Source organism: Falco naumanni, chromosome 1, assembly GCF_017639655.2.
Source record: "Falco naumanni isolate bFalNau1 chromosome 1, bFalNau1.pat, whole genome shotgun sequence".
Taxonomy (NCBI): Eukaryota; Metazoa; Chordata; class Aves; order Falconiformes; family Falconidae; genus Falco; species Falco naumanni.
Window position 1 is genome coordinate 49650294 of NC_054054.1, and position 27697 is coordinate 49677990.

Genomic DNA, 27697 nt, shown 5'->3' on the forward strand with positions numbered 1-27697 from the left:
TTATTTGTGTAAACTTTAATCTCCTTACAGTAGAAACATACACAGTACAAGCCAAAAGTAGTATAACAATTTTACAGCAAAGCTTACCAGTAAAATGCAAACCTGATTTGTATCAAATTCTTAAAAAACTGTGCACTTTCTCAAACGTAACTTTGTTCAGCACATCGTTTTGACATATATAATAAGGCATTAATTCTATAAGAATCATTTACTATATTCCAAAATCGCATGACCTAGGTGTAACACTCTAGAGCCTGATACCATTTTTGTTCCTTTTGACAATTACAGATTTAATCTACCTGCACTGACACGTAGCATAGAAGCACTAAGAACAAATACAAGCTTTCCCAATACTAGGTTCACATTGAAAAAGTTATAAAAAAAAAAATCACTCAATTGTGCATTGCAATAGCTTGGTTCTGCCGCAGCCCTGACTGTAGTTTTAAGAATAATTTCCCCTTTCAACACGCTTCCTCACTTCCAGTAGTATTTTAGTCTTTTAAAATGCAGAACTGAATCTGCAGGAATTGGACCCCATTTCTACCAGCTACCCAAACCAGAACACAGCTCTTAAATTTCTTTCAAAGTTAAATCTTCTATAAATGGCATAGTTGAATTCATTCTAGCTACTATGTACAGAAATGGCTCAGGCAATTAAGTTAGTCCACCTTGTCATTAGTCAACAGGAAGTATAATTACTGTAGCTGTAAAGGAGGTATCTAGTGTTCCAGAATAAGTGAGTTTAATTATGGTGAGAGCTTCCTCAACTCTATTTACATTACAACTTCAGGCTCAATGTTAAATAGCAAGTCATCATTTCCTCTTCGAACTTCAAGTAGTAGAGGTGATTCATTCATCACAGCCTCTTGCAGGTCACTGGAAGTCATCAAAGGACGCCCATTGACTTTAACAATAATATCTCCATCTTGGATCCCTCCTCTGCAAAGACAAGAAGAAAAAGGCAGTAAGTATGCATTCTACGCACAGCAAAAGTACAAAGACTGTTCACCACCTCTTTGGCTGATGTGGTAAATTTTAACTTGTTTTAATTTCCACTGAAGTGAAATTCCACCCTTCCTACTGAAAGAGAATAACTGGTTTAACTCGCTAAATGCAAAATCAGGCTCGCGTCAACTGAGGATTTTCTTCTAAAACAGAAAAAACAAGTAGTCCCGCTTTCTCTTTGTCTTCCACAAAACTACAGCAAGGGAGAAACAGAAAAGCCTGTTAGCCACAAGTGACTCACTCCACTCCATCCATTTGCAAGAACATGCTTTTCTATTTCCAGTATGTATTTCAAGCACTGGAAATTAAACCACTCTCAGAATTTCAAGACAAGCAATGTGTACCAACTGAACGACAGGTAAATTATTTCTTTCTTGCTGTTCAGATGTAATCCAGGATAGCTGCTTTTATTGCCTTTGTATCTTAGTAATTCCTAAAAAACATTTTTAGAAATATTTATTTTCCAACTGTTCTGTAAAGTAGTCTCTTCCTCTAAGATAAAGCACTGTCTCAGATAATAGCTCTGAGAATTTCTTCTGTAAATGCTAACCTGTTTCCTGTTTAAATTTAATCCAAGTTTCTATTTATTAATATTCAACATACCTTTCAAAACCAAAATTTAGTTAATTGTACTTGGGGTGTTCTTTATATTTGCACATTGCATTGTTAATGTTTCATAACATCATGAAAGGAGGTTATAGCAAGGTGGGTGTCAGTCTCTTCTCCCAAGTCACAAGCGATTGGACAACAGGAAACAGCCTCAAGTTATGCCAGGGGACATTTAGATCAGATATTAGGAAAAGTTTCTTCACCTAAAGGGTTGTCAAGCACTGGAACAGGCTGCCCAGGGAGGCGGTGGAGTCACCATTCCTGGAGGTATTTAAAAGATGGGTAGATGTGGCACTTAGGGACATAGTTTAGTGGTGGCCTTGGCAGTGCTGGGTTACGGTTGGACTTGTAAGATTTTTTCCAACCTAAATGACTCTATGATTTAAAATAGTCTTCTATTGAAATATTTCACTTCTTTAGACATGAGTAGAATCTTAGCACAAATATCTTTACTATTTTTATTTATTTTTTTTTTTTACGTAAAGGTACAATTTTTGTTTAAATACAAATCAAGATTGGTATGAGGAAGTACTTGAATATAAACAGAAATATTACCTACTAGTATCTATCTGAAGATTTATTTATGGTGAAGAAGATTACGTGCTCTACATACCTATGAGAAGGTGAGTTTGGAACAACTTCATGTACATAAATTCCACTTCTGACATCAGGAAAATCAGCATTATTGTGTTTCAGTTCTTCCACCAAGCTAAAAGAACAAAGTTATACATTGGTTTTTTTCCACTACATTTTATTCCACTACAAAAGCAGAAGCATTCAAAAATTCTTATTTATTCTCACATTTTTTTTGTGACCAAAAATGAATGACTTAACTGTTTGCTTCTTGTTCTTGTGATGAGAACACAGGGGATTTGAAATTGGATTAAAAGCAGTAATACAGATTTTTAAGAGTTAGAACTACTTAACTGTGCAAAGCGTGCTGTATTTAATGGTCTTGTACATCTCCTGCAAGAACCTGACTTTTGCTATTTATGGCAGTAGCACAGATGGCACTGTAGAAGAGCACAGAGACAGTAGCACACTCTGTCCTAGGTGCTGTACAGGGATAAAAGACATTCCAAAAAAAATAATGCTGGTGGTGGGGCAGAAGTTTGCTAACTATTTTGATACTTTTATTTTGCAAGTCATTCTTAGTTTGTCTTTATCTAGACCAGTAAAGCCTTTGATAACTTCAGTCATCAGATAGATGAGAACCGTGAGAGTTTTCCAAGGAAACCAGCTTCCTCAAATTTTCTTGAGGATTGTTTGTGCATCCCTTTCTAAAGAAAGAAGACAGGAATCATCTGCAAAATAGACTCTAAAAATATACCCTCGTTTCTGAGGGGATGACATCATTTCAGGTCTGTGTACAGTGTGGTTTAAAACCCATTTCTGGAAAGAAATGGTTTTAAACTAAAGATGGATTACTCTGCTGTCTGCCACAAAAACTTGGGGTCCCTAGATGGAAAGCAAGCCAAAATGGCTGCACATAGCCTCACTTCATTGATTTTGTAATGAGGAAGCTAACAATTAAGTGACTAAAGCAAACACACTAGGGGAAGTAGTCCTTTCCTGGAAACGGGCCTGGAGACATCTTACACTGCTCCATTAGATACCACAAAAGCAGTAAAATCTCAGCACGTTTACTTCACAACTATGCAGAGAAACATTCTGAGTTTCTCTCCATCAGTGGTGGCCCAGTGATGTTAATGCCATTACACCAATTCATTCCAGCTGAGGATCTGACCCTCTGGGGAGGACTGCAAGAGTATAACTCAATAAATAAAAGATGGCTTTACTACAACCCCAGCTGGAAATTGTCTTGTTTAATTCTGTAGCCTACTGCCATGCTGGAAGTGCGCTTACTGCTGCACAAGAACCATAACACTCCTCATTTGTTATCCCAGAATATATCCTCATAATGGGAAGACACAAAGCAACATGAGACAGAAAAGACAGTAAAGAACTGGAAGAGAGTGCCCATATTCTGGCTTTGTTAACATGGAGGCATTAAGCTTTACTTCTGCACTTTAGCAACTACTTTCTTCCCAGTTAATGGTTAGGCACTAAATCTCACATCATATGGCCTCCACTGGCACTGACAAAACTACCACCAAACCCTCAGGCAGCTAATCTGCCATTGGCACTCAGTCACCTGAAAAGAGCAGCTTGTTTAGATGTCACCTAAAACCCGGGTTAACTCCAGACATCCTCGTGAAGAACCAAAATCTCTGTTCAGGCTCTTCCTAATTTCCCTCAGCTATCAACAGAGCATCCATTGTTATCAGTATTTAGACAGTGACTGACAGTGATCTTCCAGGTCTCAGAACATGTATTTCACTAGCATCATTAAAATGTTCACAGATTTCATAGAAGCAAATGCACACTTCTGGATTTTCTGGAAATTTGTAATGAAAGCTGAATGATGAAGTTCTGAACCACTATTGATCACATGGTGTATGCACGATCAGACAGACTACTTTTCCAAGATACTTACGCAGGTGTTATTGTCAGCATTCTGATGCCAATGAAACGCTTCTTCCCATCTGAAAGTAATACAAAGTATATTTAAGAAATTTTGGCAAACATTGACAAAGTAACTACTTTGAAAAATCCCATTTTAATTGACATGCATTTTAAGTCATCAGCTTTCGATAAAACCAAGCAGAAGTCATACACATCTACACTGAGGTCATTTTTTATTTTGGTTAGCATTGGTGTACACAATGACAATCCCTCTCCCTGCAAATGAGAGTAAGAGAGAAGCTCATTTATACTCCACTAGTTTTCCTTCAGGAAACTCAGGAAGAATTCTGTGATCTACTAATCACATGACTTCAGTAATGGAAAATTTCTTAACCAACTACCATTTCATCTGAAACTGGTCAAGACAATTCAATCATATGGTGTTCTCACTAAAATGTAGAAATGGGATTTAAAGAAATTACAATTTCCACCTTTCAGGGAAAGGACAACCAAAAGACTCACACTGATTCTAATGCAAATGGCTTGTTATTTCTACCCCAAAGAATTAAAAGTAAAAAAAAACCATACACCTTAGCCAAAGTGATCACAAAAACGATCATAGGGATGGAACACCTTTCCTATGAAGAAACACTGAGAGAGTTGTGGTTGTTCAGCTTGGAGGAGATAAGGCTCCAGGGAGACTTTATTACAGCCTTTCAATACTTCGAGGGGGCTTATAAGAAAGATGGGAACAAACTTTTTAGCAAGGCCTGCTGCAATAGGACAAGGGGTAACCGTTTTAAACTCAAAGAGGGTAGATTTAGATGAGATATAAGGAAGAAAATTTTTATTATGAGGGTGATGAAACACTGGAACAGGTTGCCCAGAGAGGTGGGTGGTAGATGCCCCATTCCTGGAAATATTCAAGGTCAGGCTGGACAGGGCTCTGACCAACCTGATCTAGCTGAAGATGTGCCTGCTCACTGCAGAGGGAGTTGGCCTAGATGACCTTAAACAGTCCCTTCCAATCCAAACTATTCTATGATTAGCCAAGACTGTAGAATTTTAAATGGTGAAAATTTACTCCTTTAGAAACAGCACCACACTTCTGCGGTTGGCTTTTAGTAATCATGATATTGCACAGCTGTCTTATGAAGAAAAAATGCAGTTTGATGACTTCCTGAAGTGACTGCTTCAGTAGTTAGTTATATCCGGTATGAAACAGCTTTTCCCCTTACTTGTTCCAGCATAACTACTTCACAATTTCTTTGAGCTTCTCCATGTTCTCATGTGAGGAAACAGTTTGAAAAGGAGATGCACACAGTCTTCTCTAACCCTTATTCTTTCCAAGAAAAATAGTCCCAAGTAAAGGAATTGGTCCTGAATCTTATACGTGTCCAATATTCCCATTAGTGTCAGTGAAAATGTTGGCTACTAAACTACTAAACATTGGATTTGCTACACACTGAACAATCTTACAACTGTAACTGTCACCCCTGTTATTCCCTGAACTGTTCTGGCTCTCTTCTGCTTTAAAGTGAAACTAATGCGATCAAAGTCAGCTACAGTAAAAGTGTCTTGAAGAAGTCTAACTACTCAAAACCGAAGTCTCAAAAGCTTTGGGCATGGCCATGACCTAGTGTAATTCACAGTGCTTCTCTAGTCTACCTGGCATAAACATAGTTTTTCACTTTTTAAAAATATCCAAACATGATAATTCTCCACCTGAAAATAATCCCTCCATCCCTGTAAAGTGGACAGTTAAATGATCTAAGTTGTCTTCATGAAACACAGATGACAGACTCTCTGGTGACAGTTTACTGTTTGCATTAAACGGTTTGCTACTGGTCATCACCTGTGTGATGCAAAATATGCAGAAGCACAAAGCATATTCTGGGGCATGAGTTAGGAATGTTTCCATGAAAGAAAAATGAAAGAAGGGACAAGAGAAACCTATCTGGAAGAAATAAAGCAGCAAGGATGAGATTGGGCAAGAACAGAAAACCAAAGCAGAAATGCTGCTGATCAAAAAGGGCATTCATTCCCCAGTGGCTAATGATAAAATGAGGTTTGGGGGTGGGGGGTACAAATAAATCTGGTAACTACAGACTTATTTAAAACTAGAAGTCTTATTCTACCATCATCTTTGAGCAGGTTGGAGTATCATTTCATTCATGTTCATGCATTAAAATTCAAAATGGCCTTCAGCCCTCTCTCCAAAATAAGTTTGCCACCCTGCAAACAGTGGTTCATACTGTAACAGTAGCAGGCTACTGTATAAAATAAAACTAATAGCTATGATCTAATCATTATTTTAGCAGCAGAGACTAGATTACCCCCCTTCCCATCCTCCAGCCATTTCTTATGTCAGAATACAGGTTAAAAATATACATATATAAAAAAATATTTGTCTTGTTTTGCAGAAGTCCATTCCATTCAGTTTAACTTAAGTCAAATATCTTGCACAAGAACCAAAGCTTTCATCAACAATGATTAAAGGGAATATAATTGTGCAGTTTATTGGAAGTATCAGCAGACACTGGACAGGCACAGACAAGCTATTACACTGTTTTACCACCCCCAAAGGACAGGCATTTTGATGTCAAGGTTAAGTCACATTAGCAGAACTGCGTGTGGCACCTTGAACTAACACTGTCATATTACATCTGTTCTGTGAATGAAAGTCTCAAAACCTGTCATTCAGGCAATTTGTGCAATCATGAGGCAGAAGAAAAAATAATTAGGAGAACTGGAATAAAGTGAGGCTGTAAATCTGAGAAGCACGTCACCAGGGTGAAGTCCCGGCAGCAGTCAGAAGAAGGCCAATACATAGGAACAATCAGCTTGAACAAATGGGAAACCACTTAAAGCTGGAGCATAGCACAGCAGAGAGAGATATTCAAATCTCATTTCATTTTTGTAAACAGCAGGCCAGACTGAATATTGATTCCAGTGGTACAAAGTAACGCAAACCAGCTTCAACTACTAGTTTAAACTTAAATCTGTTTTGCATTAATACAAAGTCACAAGCAGCTGACCCCAAGTATCTAGAAGCAGTTCACTATGGAGATTTCTGTTCCACAGTAAGGAAAGCATTTGCTTTAGTGTCAAACCTTTCTGGTTTTACCGATGCTTATAATAGTAGAGATACTAGGTAACTAGAGAGATAATCACAGGCTGAAGGTAGAAGTGTTTATGACTTATAAACTGTGGCAAAAAAACCCCTGATAAATCCAAATGAAGGGGTCAGGTACTCAGACTCTTATGGACATGAGTTAACTCTGGCACATGAGTATCCCCATTACAGTTGGTTTCAGTAGGGCCAGGATAACGCCAAGATTTCTGAGTGAAGAAACGAATCCTGCACTTTTTATTCAAGTGGCAGGCTAAATTCCTACTTCTCTGCTTGCTCCTTTTGCACTTAAGATGGTCTTGCAGATTGCATGAGCAGTCCTGAAAGAATTTAAGAAAATATTCCATTGCCAAACAGAAACCATGAAAACAGCTCAAATCTATAATGCCAAATAATGTGCATCATCACATATAAATGCATAGCTGAATTTAATCAGTATTCTGAATCTATACTTAGCAAGCCTCCTAAGCAGCCCTAATGTTTATTGGTAATAATTATCATTAATAATCATAAAAATACACAGGTAAGCATATAGTTTCAACACAACCAATGAAGTGTTCTGGGAATGTAAGAGGAGTCATATAAATGAATTGGTGTGGCCAATGCAGAACTCCCCTATTTCTCCTTGCCCATCCGAAACAAGGTTTATTCACTTCTCTGCTAAAATAATATGAGAGCCCAGGCTGACCTCTTAGGCTGGATTTTCTCTTTAATATTTTGTCAAATTGCTAACTTACTGTCTTCCATTCTAGAGGATCCATGTTTGAACACTTTCTACTTTTACCATCCTTCTCAAGTGTAAACTAGAAATAGACGGCAGAGCCAAGACTGAAATCGAGAAATTCCTAAGGGATACTAATAAAAGACACTGAAGTAAAAAAAAAAAAAAGAAAAAAACAAAACCAAAACACCAAACAACAACAACAAAAACCAACCCAGTCAAAACAGTCAATGCTTAAATATATCTATGACTTCTGGAGGTAAAGACAGAACACACAGATGGTTAAAAACTGAGATTAAATGGAGACACTTAACTTCATGCACCAGTTTAGTAATTCCTAACTATAAAAGGAGGTTAACACTATTACTGATAAATCTGAAATCAGTAAAGACTTTCAGATCATTCAAAAGATAAATATCTCTATGCAGAATGTGGTAAATCGTTGGTCAAAAATTATCTATTAGCTATTATAATGTATTACCCATGCATTAGGTAATATAGAATGCTTAGATAATCATAATCATTGCAGACACTGCATTCAGATACCGTCCTCTCCTTTTTCCTCCCCTTCTCCACTCCTGTACATCAGTAGATTACATATTTGCAGTTATATGCAATGGATGTGACTTCAAAAATATATGCCTTCTATATAAAACTGGTAGTTATCTGATCAACTCAGATTTAAAGACTAAATTCAAGCTTACTCAAAATATTGTTTAATATCTCCTACACGCCAGAGTAAATCTGCGAAAATCAGTTTCCTAAGGGAGTTTTATCATCTTCAGGAAATATGTTAGTTAAAGCAAAATGTTAATATCCTTAAACTTATTTCTATGATTTAACTGTACCATAAGGGTGGATCCCACTGAAACTTCTGAAACTTAATTGAAGCAAAAGAAAACATGATAAAAACAGCCCAAAAATTCTGCTTACATAAATTCCCTATATCGAGAAATAACGCCTATACAACAAACATGAAAATTCTATGTCTCAAATATGGTGAAAATATCTCCTAGAAATTCTCCTTCTCTATGCATCAAGGGCTCTAAATGACTGTGCTTCTGCCTGCAGCAAAAGTACAAAAGGTACTTCAGACAAGCAAAGAAAAAAAAAATTTAAAAACTAAAAACTGCCTGTACCCAGGGTTATACCAAGCACTAATGGTCACACTAATGCTATGAGTGAGTGTGCATCCTTCTCCTTTGATTAGGGGATAATGAAAATGATAAAAAAAAAAATCAGTATGTTCCATTCTCAAGATTAAATTTCACCATGTTTTCTCTTAGGGTTCCACAGGCAAAGTTATCTCTAGGCCCTCTATCTGGGCTCAGTGGATTCATCATTCTCTGGAGGCAAAGGTGCCTGAAGGAGCAAGGTGGCTGATTTCAGTGGCAGCATCTCTAGCCTTCACTGACTTTCCAGCCCTAGTTTCCAGGAACTCACTGGCAGATGGTGGGCTCTCTGCACAAGCCTTGCATTCCTGCCCCTAGAGCCATGTCAGCAGAGCAAGCCATCACTCCTCCCTGTTTTGAGATGAGCGGTTTGGTTCTGAAGGGGAACATCACTAATGATACAGACCTGCATCTCTCAGAAGCCAACAAACAGTTAGTAACCTGGGTGAATAAATAGTTCTTTTGACTTGTTGGCTGAAACAAAACTATTTCAGCTAGTTTGAAATGTACTTTTCAGCACATAATTAACAACTTCTTTCACCAACTCCCCTCCCCCAAATCAACAAGTGAAAACAATCTGATTTGGGGAAGTCGGCAAAACACAGATGAGGGGACCCATCAGAATTGCGATGGTCTCAAATACACAAGCAGATGCATAACTTTAAGACCTCTGACTAAGGGAAGTTTCTGAAATAACAGTATCTGAGAGAACACTGAGCACAATAGTGTAGGGGAATAACCCTGGCATCAGCAATTAGGATGAACTCAGGAGAAGACAAGATTAATATCAAGAAGATTCAAGAGAAGCAGCAGCCAACAGTCATGATAAAAGACGAGTAGGGTGTAGACAGATAAATTGGCAAGCAAAAGAGAAAGGAAGGTTTGGCTTGGATGAAACATTACTAGATCAGCTTTGGCTGTGCAGCATGTAGAATGACACCTAATACAGTGCGACATATATGAGGCAGGCACATCAAAAAAGTCCAGAGTACTGCAGTTGTCAGTTGCTGGTATATTCAGATTTATATGCTCTTTGGTGCAGAGGCTTTTCTTTTTTTCAGCCTCTCCCCCTGCTTGCCTTTGTATTTTTTCAGGAATTAGAACACAGCTCTATCTCCACTGGGGTCTGAGAATCTAGCACAATATCCAATTGTATAGCACTGACATAGATGACCATAGCAAAATAAAGATCATCCATTGATAGTGCACACATTATACTCCATCTATGGACAAGTGTTTTAAAAAGTTTTGACCTTATTCTCCACAATACATTTCAATCTCCTTTTTGTTTGGACAATATTTGAGGATAAGACTCCTTGACCAAGTCACCACTTGTTCTTAAAATCATCTGAGGCTGTGTCCTCACTGTTCTCAGAGGCTGTTTTCCCCAGATTTATACAAATACTGTCTACTCTTTGGGTGTTTGAGTAACACAATGTCTCTCCTACTTCACTGAAGCTGTTTTCTATTTCCAAGTGTTTTATACTGTAAAAAAATGCTGCTCCTTTCAGTAACAGGCAGTGGAGTCACTACTACCACTACAGCCACAATTCACTGACCTGCAAAGACAACCCATGTCTTTTGGCACTTCAATGACAGATCAGGATAATAACTCAAAGATGTCACTGTTTCTTGCAGATCTTACCTTTACTTTGTTTGTCATGTGACTCTGTGAGAAACTGAGTGATACGGTCTGAAGGAATAGCAAAAGAAATTCCAGCTGTGACCTTCAAGGTGTTAATCCCAATAACTTCACCATCCTGTTGAGAGACAGCACCCGATTAATTTGCTCTTAAGTGCTAGGGTTCAGCTCATTGCTTAGCATTTCATGTTAAAGGCTGTTGTAAGAAATTTTAGAGTGTTGTAATCACTCAAGAAATAAACATTACTTGTAAGGGAGGATCTGGGCTCTGATTCACAATCCTTTTTGCATTTAACTGTGATGGCCAGAGAGATTACAGTACAGTTTGTTCATCCAAGGTCCATCCCACCACTTGGAAAGAGATTCACTCTGCTGAGTGGGCAGTGGAGTCACTACTACCACTACAGCCACAATTCACCGACCTCCAAAATCACTGCTGGCTTTAAGCAATCTATTTTAAAATCAGTTGTGCAGATTAATCAGGTCTCATCTTTGCCGTGCATCCCAGGTTTCATAGTGTGAATGAGCCTAACTGCTCCTTCCAGATCCCATTTTCCTCACTGCTGTGTAAAATTTCCTCTGCTTTATAATAAAATGTTTTTCAACGGTGTATGAACTGAGACCTAATTTGCAGAGTTTGTGTTAGCTTCAGGGTATCTGCCTATCATTAGCTTGAATGACTGTAAGCTGGTATGACCTATGAATCATTCCAAAAAAATATTCTTCCACTAACTTCAAAATAGCTCTTGAAACAAAACAAAAGCCAGGTCACATGGACTTACCAGATTAACCAGAGGTCCTCCAGAGTTGCCGTACTGTAAAAATGACATAAGGGAACAATAAATTGGTGCTTCACGGTAGGAAATGCAATTTTCATTTCAAACAGTATTTTGTTTGTAAGTAAATCAAAGAGAGCAGGTCATTTCTTAGGCAGCATTGAAAGACACAATATTGATCACTGATTACGGGTAGGTCTTACCCTACTCGTTCACAGTTCTTGTGGTAAAGATATTTTTTTTCCAGAAACAGGCCTTAAGTTAGGAGTGGCAATTTACCACTCCAAACAGTTAGATCCTAAGTTTAAGAAGAATAATTAAATAGTTAAAATTAGTATTTTTATTCTTCTAAAGATTTTCAGAACTAAGTTTTGAAATAATTAACTGTTATTTAAAGCTATATTTCAGTGAGGTGCACATACCATTCTTTAGTAGTTTTATTCATCACTTTGGTTTGTACCACTGTCAATCTCTCTTTACCAGAGAACACAGTGCTTTACATATTTAATCACAGCATATTGCTATGCAGTAGGTACTACATAAGGATTGATTTAGTAACCACAGACTGTCTGTAGAGAGGGCATATATAAGCAGCTCTGAGAAGCCTGAAATTGCCTAATACCTAATGACCGTCAAAGGAAACATCCAACAGTACTACAGGAAATGAGAGCTGGAGAAGTCTGGTCCATCTTCATGTTGGCCCAACATGTTTGTTTCCAAGCGAGGCCAGAGTTTTCAAGCAGGTCTACTGCACAGCCAAGAGTAGCAACTTACTACTCAAAAGAAACAAAAGCTAAGCGATGCATGATAGCAACACGAGCCGTATGAACTGTTTATACTTAGATAGCACTGGGCAAACTTTATACAGTCTTAGAAGAATAAAAGAGACTTTAAAGTTTTTAAAACAGCTTTGAAGTTTGTGTTTAAACAGAGATCAGTTTCTTACATCGTATCAGCAATCACAGGCTACACACTTGATTTTTATGTCTGACACAAAGGAACCAAGGTAATGATTTTTCAGGCTTCCTCAGCATATCATTTTTCATTCACTTGTCTTCTGCTTGAAGAACATGATAATGAAAGAACTACAGCACATGTAGCATAGCTCCATTTAGGAACGTACGGCCTTGTTTTCTCCTGCCCCATGTTCCTGCTCTCCCAGCATTTCTCAGAAGGCAGCTGCATGCACATTCCTGCAGGAAAGTCTTGGCTGAGCCACAGGAATGCTCTGAACAGAGCAGCTCTCAAACTCCTCCCATTCTCAGGAGAAAACTAGTATATCAGCTAAGCACAAAGCATCCCTATGCCAGGGACTATCTTCATATTTTGTGGTCTCAGATGGCAAAGCATATAAATATATTGTCATTTTCCTTACCTCCTCTGCTATCACTATTCCATCTGGTCTAGCATTATGTGATACACTCCGCTATCCTTGTCTAAACTTGATCATTAGCTTCTGAGGACACTGAATGTCTAGTGTATACACAAGGAAGCAGTGTGATCTTGAGGAATGTGTATAGGCGTGAAGTCAAGAATCCCATGTTCTAACTCTGTCTCTGCCACCAATTCAGTGTGCGCTCCCAAGTAACACATTTTGCATAAGTTCTCCTATTCTCCTTACACGACTGAAGAGAGTAATTCCAATTAAATGTCTTAAGAGGTCCAGCTCCTGATTCATATAGAAGCTTTTTGAAAAAGCTCACTTCCATGTAATACCTAGCATGAAAAGTAATTACCTTCTTTCTTCCCATACAGTTTCTCTCAACAAGTCTGTGATTATCGAACATTTCTGAAGCGCTTTGCCTGTGTAAAAAGCTAAGACTTATGACTTGTTATGTCAAATTTGACTTTGAGGTTCGACAAATAAATCCTGAAAATATATCCCTTTCAATGTATAACAGATTTATGCCATAAAATTTCAGGATATTTTCTACCTCAGATATGCAAGCAACACTTGTTTTAGAATCTGCACAAGTTATATACGCACCCAAGGACTTTATTTAAGCTCTTTGGATCCCTCCAAGCTGCTCTAAAGGGACATTATTTTCGTGTATTTCTATAGAACATGCAGTGTTGGGACACTTAACTCCAAACTATCTCAAATTTTAGATATTTTACATCTAGATTTTTACTTGGAGCATGTGATATGCAAAGGGAAAACAAGAACAACAAAAAAAACGGCCCCCTCCTTAAGTTCTTAGCTGGGTGTCCTGTCGTTAAATTTAAGCAGACACTATCAACTTGACTACTCCATCTGGTTCTAATGCATGGAGATGAATGAAACTTTGGCCCTATTCTACAGCTTGCTTGGCCAGGTCAGCTGAACAAGCAGAAAGAGAAATGTGCCGATTTACTGCTGGTCTGTACAATCACGTGTTACTGCACAAACTACTGAATGAGAGAGTCTGTCATAGGTAACACCTCCACAGACAACCTCAAGGAGGGTAGTTTTATTTATTATACCTTTCACAACACTAAAGCCTGAATACAACTTACAGACACTGTATAGCTTTTATAAGAGCAGACTATTCCTGATATTAAACAAAGCTTTTATTTTAGTGGATTCATCTTTACAAGCACACACTTCCCTGCTGAATAGGTGGGGATTTCAAGGTCCCAGGACTGCAAAACTCAGCTCCTCGCATACCTAGTACTTACATTGATAATAGCATCTGTCTGAACATAATCCATATCAGAGTCCCGCAGGCCAAGTTCTTTGCCATCTCGCTGAGCAGTGCTGACAATACCTGTTGTCACAGTGTTCTGTAAGGCAAATGGACTTCCAATTGCCACCACAAATTCTCCTGGCCTCAGATCAGCAGAGTGTCCCAGTAACAATACTGGTAGTTTTTTCTTAAATAAACACAGAAAGAAAGAGGCAAACATTAGATTATACCTGAAAATAACCTGACTGGAAAGATCAAAAACTAGCAAAAAGTTAGGAACACACACTTTCCACTACATTAATGAAAGAGCCACTCACTATCGTTTACTCAAAACTTACATCAGGTAAAATCAGTATACTGCAGCACATTACTGCTTTAAACTGTCCCCAGAAACAGTGTGTTAGTTTTTGTACCTTGCAGTTTCATCCAGAAAAAAAAAAAAGCCAGCAAGATTCTGACACAGACTTCCCCGTTTTTCAGCAGATTGTTCCCTCCTCCTACAAACAGCACACAAACTAACTGTTCACCAGACTGCCATTCTCCCTATACTATGTACCACCTTGCCATCCATGTACTGGAACGAAGCTAGCAGGATTAGCCAAAATAGCCAGGGTCTTCAGGTAAAGATAGCAGAATCTGGCCATACGTTAACTGAGCTGCATTTTTTTGTTGTTGTTTTGTCCATTTTTAGCAGTTCCTAGCACAGAAGCTAATTTAATTCTAAGAGGAAAAATTTCCAGGCCAAAATTTCAGTACATTGCTTTCCCCCAGATATACGCCCAAGGAATCCCTAAACATATATTTCAGCCAGTCACTCTATACTAAATGAAACTGAAATAGGGTTCCCAAAGTAATTCACTCACCTGTTTATGCCACTCACCTTAGGGTGAATCTTTATTGTTGCAATGTCAGATTTCTTGTCAATGTCTTTGATGGTTGCTTCATAGGTGTCTCCATTCTGTAGCTGCACTTTCAATTGTTGTCTGCCTGATACAGCATTGGTGCTTGACACCACGTGGGCATTGGTCACGATTAAACCAGAATCAGACATAATAAACCCAGATCCACTGGAAAGCGGGACATTTCGACCAAAGAGAGGGTGCCTGTACAAAATGTAAGTAATTATAACTCAAAAGGGAAGCATAACCTAAGAGACAATTACATTAGGAATCATTTACCACCTTTCACCTTGAGAAACAACAAAGCATTTGATGACCAAAGTTACAACCCTTACAAAAATTAAATTTAAAATAATTGACAAAGAAAGGATCCTTTGCTGAAAATTATGATCTCTTTTAGTCATTCAGGGAGACAGGAACTGAGGTTTTCAGACAACCCGCAGGGCCCTTTTCCTTTGATTTCCAGTTCTATCTTTATAGGCTTCCTTGCAGGAGAGGCTAGGTGACAAAAAGGGAAGGAGGAGGAGCCCATCTGATCCCACCAGTTGCTGCTTCCATACGGGAATAAAACAACAACAGGAAATAGTAGGGCAGACAAATGGACTGGTCCTCTAAAGAGAAAAAGGGAAGAAGGAGGAACATTTGCAGCTGGACAGAGGAACAATGGAAGAGGTGACACCTCAGGGAATCATGAAACCCAAGTGTAGACTGGCAGGAAAAATCATGTCTGGAAACTGAAAGGACTGAGAAAATGTGAAAGAAAAGAAATGAAAAACACTAGCAATGGGTAAAACTTGGAGGGAAACAAGATTTGCTGCAATATAGACAGTCAAAAGACTTTATAAACTGTTTAAAGTATTATGACTTGTCTCCATCAACAACTGCTGTAACAACCTTAGATTTGTTAGGGGAACAGAAAGTGCCTGGGCAGAAGATGAGAAAAGGTCCACAAATTCTTCTTTCTTCCAAGATGTGGTCCTTATTAGGAAATTGTTTGAATGTTCTGGGCTATTCAGCAATAAAGAATTGGAGCCAATCCCAGGCAGAAGGCAGTATCACAATTAGTGCCCAGCAGGCTGCTGGAAAAACATTTACTTGCAGGGAAAGAAAAATCTTAACTATATATACACAGATCTTAAACATCTTCAGCTGTAACACTCTCAAAAGACCAATCACCGTGTGCATAAAGCTATGTCTCAAAAATACTGATTATCTCAATTTTGGATATTAAAAAACCCTATAAAAATTCTCAAGTATATGCAAAAATAGAGCACGCCAAGCAGCAAGGTATTCAGTTAATGGAGTACCTATAATATTTGCAGTAATTTGTTCTGACAGCAGGCTGGTTTGAACACTTGATGTTAAACCTGTCTCTCAGGTTCTTTTGAGCACTCAGTGTTAAACTTGCCACCTTAGCTCCAGCTTCAGTACACTGAATAACAGTATGTTTTGGTCAGCAAATTTAGTGTATTTTTTTCCTATCAGGAATAATTTTTGTGTTTAGATAGGTTACATCTGGTCAACATGCTACCTCTTAATGTTCTCCCTACCAAAATAAAAATCACCTCTCGTTGAAAGTAGAATAAGCAACAAGGAGCAATGTTTTTCCAGCTTACCTTCTGGACTAGTTTTTTTTAAACTCAGATAATAAACATAATCCAACAAGCAACACATTTTAGTGAAGGCTGAAGAGATGTCCAAAGATGAGACATTTTATGGCAGACAATATATATTGTAAAGTACTGTAGACTGTAGCCAAATAAAATAAATCTAGTAAACAGGAACAAAACACACAAATGGGTGGTTCTCTGGAACAATGAGTCTGCTGTAATGTTTCAGAGTATTCTGTGAACTTCAAGAACTCAAAATGAAGGTTACTACACTGGAAAACCTTTGTAGGCAGTTGTTAAACAATGCAATTAAAATACAAAGAATTCGAAGCGTTACCTGAGAAAAAGTTCTATGTGCACAACTGCAGGTGCAATCTTTTCCACCACATCTGCTATGAAGTTGAATTTGTATCTTGGGCTGCTGGACTGTAGGTGACCTATACTAGCAGAAAGAATTGGATATGTTAATAAGACAATACCCTTTTTTGCCAAGTAAGTGAGATAAAAATGCTTTGAATTGGTCTGTTTCTCCTACTGGGATAGTTTCCAAACAGGTATTGGAAAAGGAATCAAAATCACTAAGATTGTTCGAAACTTATCCAGCATTTTGGCAGATTCTGAGAAAATTAAATATCAGCATTACTTGGCTATAAGTTCTTTGGCTTTCTTGGAAGTCTATGAGGCTTGTCTGGAGTATTTTTCTCAGGACAGCTACTATTACCCAAAACACATAGGGCAGTAGCATGTCAGGCCAGAAAGGACTCAGGAGATCTCTAGTTCAACCTCCTGCTCAAAGCTGGGTCGGCTACAAAGGCACACCAGGTTGCTCAAAGGTTCTGTCCAGCTGGAACTTGTAAAACTCCAATGATGGAGACTCCAGAAACTCTCTGGACAGCTTGTCCCACTGCTTCACTGTCCTCCATGAGGTAAAAGTTTTTTTGTGTATCTAGTCTGGACCTCTCTTGTTGACACCCATTTCAAGTCATACCCGTTGTCTCTCAGCCTCCTACTAAGCACCACTGTGAAAAGCCTGGCTCCATCTTCCTGGGAATTTCCTCATGAGCACAAGAAGACTGCTGTTATGTCCTCCTGAAGCTTTCTGTTCCCCAGGCTGAACAAGCCCAGTTCCCTCAGCTTCTTCTCGCAGGAGATATGTCCAGCCCACACCCCACCCCAAACCCCATGATCTCCTGAACTCGCTCCAGTTTGTCAACACCATTCTCGTACTGAGGGGTCTAAAACTGGATGCAGCACTCTAGACGTGGTCTAACAAGTGCTAAGTAATATAGCCACAGCATTTGGGAATGGCATTTAGAACCCAAGTTGGGATTTTTCTGAAGCAGACACATTAGAAACCTGCTGTAAATGATAACCTTAGCACCTAAGAAGTTTTGCAAATTCACATTTTAGCTGTCACAATCAGCTGGGCATAGCAACAGTTTACTAAATACTAACTCAAGAACTCAAAATGAAGGTTACTACACTGGAAAACCTTTGTAGGCAGTTGTTAAACAATGCAATTAAAATACAAAGAATTCGAAGCGTTACCTGAGAAAAAGTTCTATGTGCACAACTGCAGGTGCAATCTTTTCCACCACATCTGCTATGAAGTTGAATTTGTATCTTGGGCTGTATCTTAGAATACTAAGTGTTCTGATAGAAGCCAGTGTAGTACTACATTACACAGCACTATACACAGCATTTATGAATACTGAATATAATTCTGTTGAATTAAGATCTTAGGGAAAAAAACACAGCATCAGCATCCTGGTTTCTACTGTCACAACATCCTGGATTCTAACATCAAAACATCACAAAGTTGTAATATTGCTTGTGCTAGCATGTCATACTTTCTGCTGTCCCTAATGCATGGGGACATATCAACACATATGTTAAACATATGCTAGGGGACATATCACCACACTCAAACAGCAATCTCTCATGTTTACAGCCTGATGCTTCAAAATTAACTAGGGGATCTAGGGAAGGGACTAAACAAGTTGTAATCAGATACAGCAATAACATTTTTGGCTCTTTTCAAATCTGGTGAAACAGCACACTGTTTATCCCCAGAGATATAATTCTTTTTCTGCCATTTAGTCAGGAGGGAGAAGCTCTAATTTCTAAACAATATCAGCTCTTCAGAAAGTGATGCTTTGCACCATCATGATTTGCTCTGAGTTCGACTCATGCTGAAGGATGAACTTTCTCCACAGTAGTTCCTGCATACCAAGACAACACCTGGGCTTAAGGGTTCTAGGTTTGCCTATTTATAGATCACATAGCATAGCAATGAATTCAAATACAGAGGATGTCTTTTGAAAGCATATACTTTTTTTCCATCAGCTTCCCTTTAATCAAATCTTTATAAAGGAAAGGAGGTAGGAAGCATCACACAAAAAAGGAAAGAAACAGAAAAGAAAGGAGAAGTCCAAGAGAGTTCTCATGCATTTTGGTATTCTATGTAGTTCCTAGTTCAAAGATCATTTTCACCAATCCTTATCTACAGATGTTTTACTGACCATTAAACCTTGTAACTTGTAAATTACTTTACAAAGATTACAGCACAAAGGAGTCTAACCTATTTACAGAAAAGATGTCTCACTGATCTGTCCTATTCTTTGAATGAATTCATAAGACAGTGAGTGGGTGACAGAGAACTAGTTGCTATAGTTCCTATAGTCTCTCAGAAAGCTTTCACAATAAAGTGTTAGAGGACCTAAAAAGTCAGAAAGTGAGAGGCTTTAGATTACCACAGAATCCAAAAGACCTGAAGCAAAGACAGGAACTTACAGAATGGACACTGGTACCAAGGAAGAAAATACTGAAGAAAACAGATAAAGACAATTTAGGCATTTCTCCACAGAAATCAGTGAGTTCTTTTTCCTGTTACTGGACATGGGATTTGCTTCTGAGGAGAAAGAAACCATGCTTACATTTAGCAAGCTAAATTTATACAATATGTTATAAACAGAAGGAACAAATTGGCAGGACTAGACTTGATCTATTATTTTTATGCACATTCTCACACACTGAAAAATCCCTCTAACCAATTGAATACGCTTGTTTTAGTACTTAGTTTAAAAGAGACATTGCAAACAGGAATCAGAGAGGACAGTCATATGTAAGCACAATATAATACTATTATTTTGTTTACTGGGTCACTGAAGATATATCTTACCTTCAGTTCACAAGCAGCTTGCCTGATTATGCAGTGTATCTTTTGAAGTCTACTAACATGACTTTGAATGCTTGCTTACACAGCATTGTTCACTGACAGGATGTAACATTATCATCATGTTTATTTTAATAGAAATTACTATGCATCTATGACAGTCAGTTGGCCAGACCCTCAGCTGACAAGCTATCATAGAGTTAGGGGGAAAAAAGTATGGTGAATGCAGGCTTTCAGATGGTGTAAATCAGCATAGCTCTATGTGACTCAGGGCAACTAAATGCCTTTGCATCTGCTGAGTGCTGAACTGTTGTGCCCATGCCAAATAGTCGCAGCACTGCACACGGCCAAAAGCAGAGGCAGACACCTGTCAAAGAACTCAGTTTTGCACCACTCCTGACTAGCCACCAGGGAAACATAATGGGTAGCAGTGGCTTTTCTGGTAAGATTTAGGGTAGGCAGAGAGAAAAAGTCTGAACGAGACAGCTGATGAATGTAAACATGGAAATAGCTGAAGAAAATAAAATGCAGCAATACAGAGAGGAGACTATAAAACAGAAGCGAAACTTGTCTTCTTCCCATATCATAGGGAAAGCATTTCTCAGTCTGAGCAGAAGTTCAGAAACTCTCTGCTGGGGTCAGAAGACAAGAATACTCAAACCTGAAGATGAATCCAAATCTGCACTGTACATTAAAGGGAAATCTGAAACAAAGGAGGATCAAGAATAACAGATGTGCAAACGTTGTAAGAAAGGTGTAGTTGAAGATCTACTGGCCTGAATAGAGATGAGCTCTTCTTACTATTGTCTCATGGGGACTAAATGCTGGTGAAAATCGACTTACAAAGTTGAAATGCCTTCATAGAAACTGATCTCTCTTGAATCATCTTCTGCAAGATGGGAGTGATGAGAACCTTTAAACACATTGTATGACATGCCAGGAACTCAAACTGCAGACTTGGAAGATGTAACTGCAAACTAGCATTTACTCTCACACATACAGCCCTATTTAAGGGAACTGAAGTGTTACTTATTATCAATTAGACTTTACTGCATAAATATTACACTGCTGGTTTTCATCAGAAGTTCTCAATATACTTTAAAAGGGAGGAATTGCAGCCTGAGGAAAGGAAGAAGGAAGCAACAAAATTGTATAAGGTCACCCCAAAGACAAGTGTTTTAACTGTAGTAGTAGAACCAGGGCTTTCTGTCAGACCTTCAGTTTGCATTAGTTACTAGACACTAGCTGCTGCTACTGTTCTTACCGAAACATAAAATTAAATATCTTTCTCACACACCCCCGCACACACCCCCGGCACCTTGCTGTCTTGCAGTTCCACACCACTCTCAGACCTCTGCTGGACTGAATGTAAAAGCTCGAGTTTCCAGCAGCTTTGTGTATTTTGACCAACTGACCTACTAAGATTTGCCACATATTTCTCCAAAGGTCTCTCAATAACATGCATTATTTTCCATGTTATTACTACAAGCTCAAAATCATCTCAAACTAACCAAAGCTAATTTATCTTGGCAAAAAGCCATCATTTAATCCAGTATCTGTTGTATAACCAAAATATCAAAGGTACTGCAACCAGGTTGTACTTGCAAGTAAAAACACATTTATACTGTGTGAGTCCTTAGCTGTCTACATATTTCATAATCAAAAGAGCTAGATATTCCCAATCTGTTCCATAGCCACAAATCCACCGTATTTTCAACAGATCTGAACTCTCATCCTATCATTTCAATTAAATAATTAGATCTTCAGAAGCTCTCTAGCTTCTCTCACAAAACACTCAAAATCCAGATTTGGATGTAAGTGCATGGACTGGAGTTAAAGATGTTCAGCGTATTTCCTAAGAGGTGATCTTATGTTTCCAGTTTGATGGGCTCCAGCTACATTGGATTTACATGGCTAAAGCTAATGCCTGTCAGGTGGGAGTATCCTTATTACCAGTTTAAAACTTTTCCTGGATATTAGCATTTTCTACAGGCTATAAGCTCTTTTAACTGTGTTTTATTTACTTTCTTGCAGAGACAATAGACCCACTCCAATCTCTTTAACACTGAGGTAAATCAGGAACAACTCCAACAAATTTGTAGAGTTAACATAGTAGGAAGAGAACTGGAAAAAAACTTCAGCAGAAATAAATGGTCATAATCCCCCTGAAAACAATAAAGCTATACCAATTTACATTTGCCAAAGACTGAAAGTTTCTGAGTATCTGCCAACTTACTCCCTGTAGAAATAAATCAAATCACATTCAATGCTTTCTTAAAGACAATACATTGTATTAAAATCCACGATTTTATATTCATTAAGAATTTGTGAGCCTGGGAAACTCATTCTTTTAAGGCTGTTCCCCCATCCCCCTTTTAAAAACCAGCTTCAGAAAATATCTCTGTGTTCAGCAAAATTATTATGTCTAAGGGAGGACTGCAACCTGGTAGATCTGATCACCAGGGATAAACACTGTCCCAACTGTGCTTTCATGGAAAGAAATGAAAGACAAATAAAAGATTATAATGTCTCTGCTTAAAAAACAGAAACATCTGCTGGAAACATAGGTTCATGGGCAGCTTTTCTGATGAATTCAGCATTAAGATCAAGTTGCATAGCTGTGCACTGACCATAAAGCCTTGGTGAGTTTAATGCCACATTATGGTTCAGACTTGTTTATCCAATGGATTGTCTACCGTGCACAGATTAAAACAATTTGGTGAACCAACACCAAAGTGGCTTTCTTGTGCAGTGCTGCAATCACAACAGCCAGACGGAGACAAACTGGCACAAGCCTTCCAGCACAGACACCTCACTGAGTTCAGATGCTTGTTATTTCTCCTTCCCAAGTGGCTCTTATAAGGAGACATGACGAGAACATCTTTCCCGTTAGCTATCCTATACAAAGCAGTGACGTGCCATACTCTTTATTTACTTTATTTATTATATACCAAACACTGCACAATATTAATCCTCACCTACAGGAAATCAAAACAAACTCAGACATAAGGAAAACAATCAATAAAGGAACATGACTAGAATTTACATTTTCAGCCAATACCTTGTAGTAAATTTCCCTAAATACAGCTGGAGGCAGCTGTAAAGCTTTGATGACAATAATACCTGTAGGAGACTTCAGTATCTCTTACTGGGCCAATTTCTCATAAGTGCAAGTAAGGACATGCTCAATTGTTCCTCTGTATCTTCAAGGTTTTATTTACAGGTACTCTCCAAACACCCCACGTAGAACTGTGTGCAATGACTCTGCTCATGTATTAACCATATTTCAAACATTTCTTTCAGGGAACTGAACTTTTAGGCTCATACCTTGCAAAGATTTGACTGACATGGGTGAGGCTTAACATCATGACCACTTTCTGAGAGTGACTTCAGTTAAACAATGCAGCAGACATTCTCAGGAAGAACCCTGCAAAGGATCAGTGTCAAAGCCAACATACTTGTTTTCTGGAACTTCTTTCCTCAAAGGTTTTCTAATCAATCTTTTAGTTTTCCTTGTTGCACTGACAAAATAGCACCTTTACTTAAAAAAAATAAGTAACATTTTGCTTCCACGTCCTAGGTGAGAAAATGCAAACCTTTCAACATCTGAACTGTCTTCACAGAAGCTGTTAGCAACATAACATTACAGGGAATTATTAACAGTAGTAAGAAAGCTGTGCTTGAAGATTATAAACAGCCCTTTGTGCAAGAAAGAATCTGACATAAATTGGCCATGGATTGCAGGTGACTCTGAATCCTCTGAGTGAGCAGTCTGACATTTTAACAGATTGATACGTGACATTGTTAAAACTTAAATTTGCTACAGTGAGAAACAGGACTCTGTAAGAACTGGTCTTTGATTACAGAAGTTGTCTTCCATAAACATTTATGCCATTATTTACACAATAGCTTGTAATAGCTTGTCTTTCTCACAGTAACAGAAGGCAGGAAAAATCTAGCTGTATCAGAAAATTCCCGTATATTAAGGTATCTAGTGTTGAAGAGGGAAAAAAAAAAAAGTATTTGTAGCCTACAGTTTAAATTTGCCTAGGAGTTCTGCAGAGAAGTCCATGGGTCTGCTCAGATGCATAACGCTAACTGTATGAGTATTAGTTTTCAAGGCACAGGCATATTGAAGAGCATCAATGATAGAGTTCCTGTATGGAACTATGCAATACACACACCCTTTAGTACACTGTATCTAGAACTTGCAATTTGACATGGTGTTCTTCAAGCTAATCCAGGCCTTCAACAAGAAAAAGGTATTTTAAATTATGTCAATTTTGGAATTACCACTCAGTCATCCAGGGCATCTATTTCCTCCCTTCCTTCCTGCATCCTTTATGATCCTTTACTACTCCTTTTTCATGCATCCTTGTTCACCAGACTTCTGTCACTAGGAAACCACACCTAAGTTTTCTCAGCCTGTCTTGGCTTATCACTGCCAGAATCTAACTTAGCATCAACATGAACAACTGGAAATGGACAGAAGTTGACATTTCAAAAGCTGTTCCTCAGGGTCATTGCATGTTATGAAAATGACCTAAGCCACACTACATAAGGCTTTACCTGAGATTGTTTTAATATATGTATGGTTAAGTAAAACTGGATTTACTTCATAACTAGCTTAGCCCTTCAAATTGAGTCATCTGAGGCCAGATTTCTTTCAAGAACAGGGAAAAAGAGAGAAACTCAACAATAATTTTAAACTGTCGACTTTCTTCTAAACCTCTCATTACATCCATTGCATGTTACTGTTTTAAAAAAAATACCATAATTGAGTTCTATTCCTGGCTCAACCGCCAACTCAGTCTGACCTTGGGCAAGACACTTGGTTTCTTTGAGCTTCAGTTTGTGCAGCTGTAGAATTGAATAAAACAAAAATAAAACTTAACAGAGAACCAGATGCTTCATCTAAGCCGAGGTTTTCTGGGACAAAAAATAAAGCCAAAATAAAGCAAACCCTTAAATAGTTGCTTGAAAAAAAAAAAAAAAAAAAAAAAAAAAGAAAGTTACTTCTACTTCACAGCTCCAAATTCCTAAGCCTATTAACAGTAGAGTCAGGAGGATTCCTTAAAGAAAATGTCATATATACCAAACCCCATGCACTCAGTCAGCCCTTAGACACAGGCTAGCTCACTCATTTTGGATAAACATTCTGATTATTTCACATGGATCAGTTCCAGCCTAGTATTAGCAGTACAAAAGCTAACGGATGCTGATGTGAAAAGGAACAGGCAAACAGCAATTTACAACTACAAAATACTGGAGAGACTGATCAGTGCAGCCCCAGGCTGGCACCTGGAGCAATTCTTGACTCTGACGACACACCTAAAGGAACTCCAGGAATAGCATTTGACCTCCTCCCTCTCTGAACCAGAGTTTACCCTCTCTCAAGAGCGGGATATTTGAAAGGTCCACTATTCACAGAAAGGCTACAACAGTAGCCCTTTTCCCTCTGACCCCTCCCAATAATTTTGGCAAGTCTGCTATCTGTGAATAAACAGGACGGTTAGTGGTTCACCCGACATAATGGAAACACTAATGCATGACTTAAAACTCCACTGTGCATATGACTTTTCTTTCCAGGAACACTGCGAGAAAGGTACCAGAAGCAAACACTTAAAATAACATAGCAGTATGTGGTAAAATACTAGGCAGCACTAACACTTCCATAAAAGTAGCCCATTTTAGTGCTTAAAAAAAAAAAATTACTAACATAAGTGATTACTAAACTTTCTGAAGTTAAACCATTGAGCCTGAAGTTGCCATAGCACATCACAATATCCGAGGCAATGGCCTTAGTATGTTACTGCAAACAGAAGACCATTTGATATCCTGAGTGTCAATATTTTAAACTGTAAAGTTCTGCAGGCTTTTTTCCCCCACTTTAGACTCTAGAAGTAGGCTACAAAACCTCTTGTGAAAAGAAAAAAGAAAAAAAAAAAAAACCACCACAAAATAACACCAAAAACCAGGAAAAAAGACTATGGTTTAGGTGGTTTTATATAATACTTGGTGCTTTTTCTGCCCTGCTTGGCTTTAAGAGGCATTATTCTTTCTACAGATGCCTGTAGGTGATGCCTCCAGGTGATGCCTCCTATACGCCACCAGGGAAGCCCCCAAGGCCAAGCATTCCCGGCTCCTTGCTCTGCCTGTGCAGGCCATGGTGCAGTGGATCTGCAGCGCAACCTGCATGGGCCACACCACCGAAACGCCTCAGCAGCGAGTGCCGACATTACGACAGGCACGTGGCGCTGGCAGGACAACAGCGAGCGCACACCGCTGCCCTGCCCTGAGCAGGGGCAAAGGCTGAGTACGCCGCGGCGGCCCTGCCCCACCAGCCCAACGCCCTCCATCCACCAAGCTGGTGGCCATGCCGCCCATCCTGCCCACCGGGGCACCGCAGCAGCCACCTGCACAGCAGCCAGGTGCCCACGGCCGTGCTGCCGAGGGGAGATCTTCCCAAACTCTGCCCACGGCCCCCAGCCTGCACCGAAGACTGAGGAAGAGGATTTTTTTTTGCCATTCAGAAAGGACCTGGACGCCCCCTCCCCACACCGCAATGACTGCTGGCAGCCAGGCAACGTGCCTTGACCTTGTAGCCTCCTACAGACCCTGGAGCCACCCAGTCTTCCCAGGTGACTGGAAATCATGTTTTTTTTCTTAGCCTGGAAGCCGGCACGCCCCTGCAGCGCCCACCCGCCGCCCTCTGCCCCACGGGCAGCCCCCACCATGCTCCTACCCGATTCACAGGCTCCCTTCTGGACCTGGGCGACGGCGGGCAGGCCGTGCTGCAGCGCCTTGCGGCTCACCGCCTTCAGCTGGCAGATGTTGTCGTAGGTCCGGCCGTCGCTGCCGCACACCTGGGAGCTGAGCTTGCACTGGCAGACCCCCTTGGCGAAGCGCTTGCCCATGGGGTAGCGGCAGTCGAGGCTGTCCCCGCAGGGCGGGTCCTCTTTGCGGCCGCAGGAGTCCCCCTCGCCCGCGGCGCAGATGAGGCAGCAGTTGCAGCGGTCGGGGACGTAGCCGCTGGGGCAGCTGGGGCTGGGGCACTTGGAGACATCGCAGCGGCTCGGGCACTTGGCTCGGGCAGCCGAGAGCTCCGCAGCGCCTGGGCTGCAGCTGAGCGACAGCAGGAGCAACGGGCTCAGCAGCGACACCCGCATCCTCGGCGGGCTGCTGGCGGGGAGAGCGGCGGAGAAGGGGTGCGAGCCCGCCCGGCCCGAGGGGAGGAGGCGGGGAAGGTGCAATCGCGGTGCAGCGAGGGAAGGGAAGGAAAGTCGGGCTTTATGCACACACGGACGGGAAAGTGTCTTCTGCCCCGAGCAGAGCTTCTGCAGGCGGGGCGGGAAAGAGCAGCAGATGGAAGGAAGGAGGCTGGAGTATAAAGCCGCGGAGTCAAGGCCCGTTTAGTCCGTCCGAGGCGCGGCAGCTCAGGGGCTCCGCGGGACTAGCTCGCAGGGCTGAGGCGCCGAGCCATGGCCAGGGTGCCGCGCAAGGTGAGCGCCGTCCCCAGGCGGCCGCGGGAAGCAGTGAGGCCGGCACCGAGCGCAGCGGCACAGTTATATGCGGGACGCGCCCGGGGCCGCCGCCGCCGCCTCTGGCAGCAGCCGCGGGAGCTCCGCAGCGACGGCCAGGCCCCACCCCGACCGGGAGGGCGGGCTCCCCGCGGGCGGGCCGCCGGGCCGGGGAGGGCCTGGCTCAGGGGACGGGCTGGGCCGGCTCCCCGCAGCCCGGGCGCTGCGCGGGGGATGCCGCCCGTCTGCCGGTGGCTCACCGCCCCCGAGGCGGCAGGGCCCGGGCTGAGCCCGGCTGCGGCG

The 27697-nt window shown here is 40.3% G+C and overlaps 1 protein-coding gene across 1 annotated transcript; it reads right to left on the bottom strand.

The window, feature by feature from the left end:
- HTRA3 (HtrA serine peptidase 3) lies at positions 1-27515 on the bottom strand. Its single transcript, XM_040593244.1, has 9 exons — positions 26620-27515; positions 17037-17136; positions 15071-15293; positions 14183-14377; positions 11531-11563; positions 10752-10866; positions 4112-4160; positions 2228-2323; positions 1-939 (listed from the first exon to the last, which is right to left on the bottom strand). Exons 1-9 carry the CDS (start codon positions 27041-27043, stop codon positions 774-776), a joined length of 1401 nt encoding a protein of 466 aa, XP_040449178.1. The 5' UTR covers positions 27044-27515; the 3' UTR covers positions 1-773.
- Between the last annotated feature and the right edge of the window lie 182 nt (positions 27516-27697).

Coding starts and splice junctions, on each gene's coding strand:
- HTRA3 (XM_040593244.1), bottom strand. CDS start 27,043: ATGCGGGTGTCGCTGCTGAGCCCGTTGCTCCTGCTGTCGCTCAGCTGC. Junction 17,137..26,619: donor GAAGGGAGCCTGTGAATCGG/GTAGGAGCATGG, acceptor CTGCTAGTATAG/GTCACCTACAGTCCAGCAGC. Junction 2,324..4,111: donor ATGCTGACAATAACACCTGC/GTAAGTATCTTG, acceptor TTGTTCTTTTAG/CTTGGTGGAAGAACTGAAAC.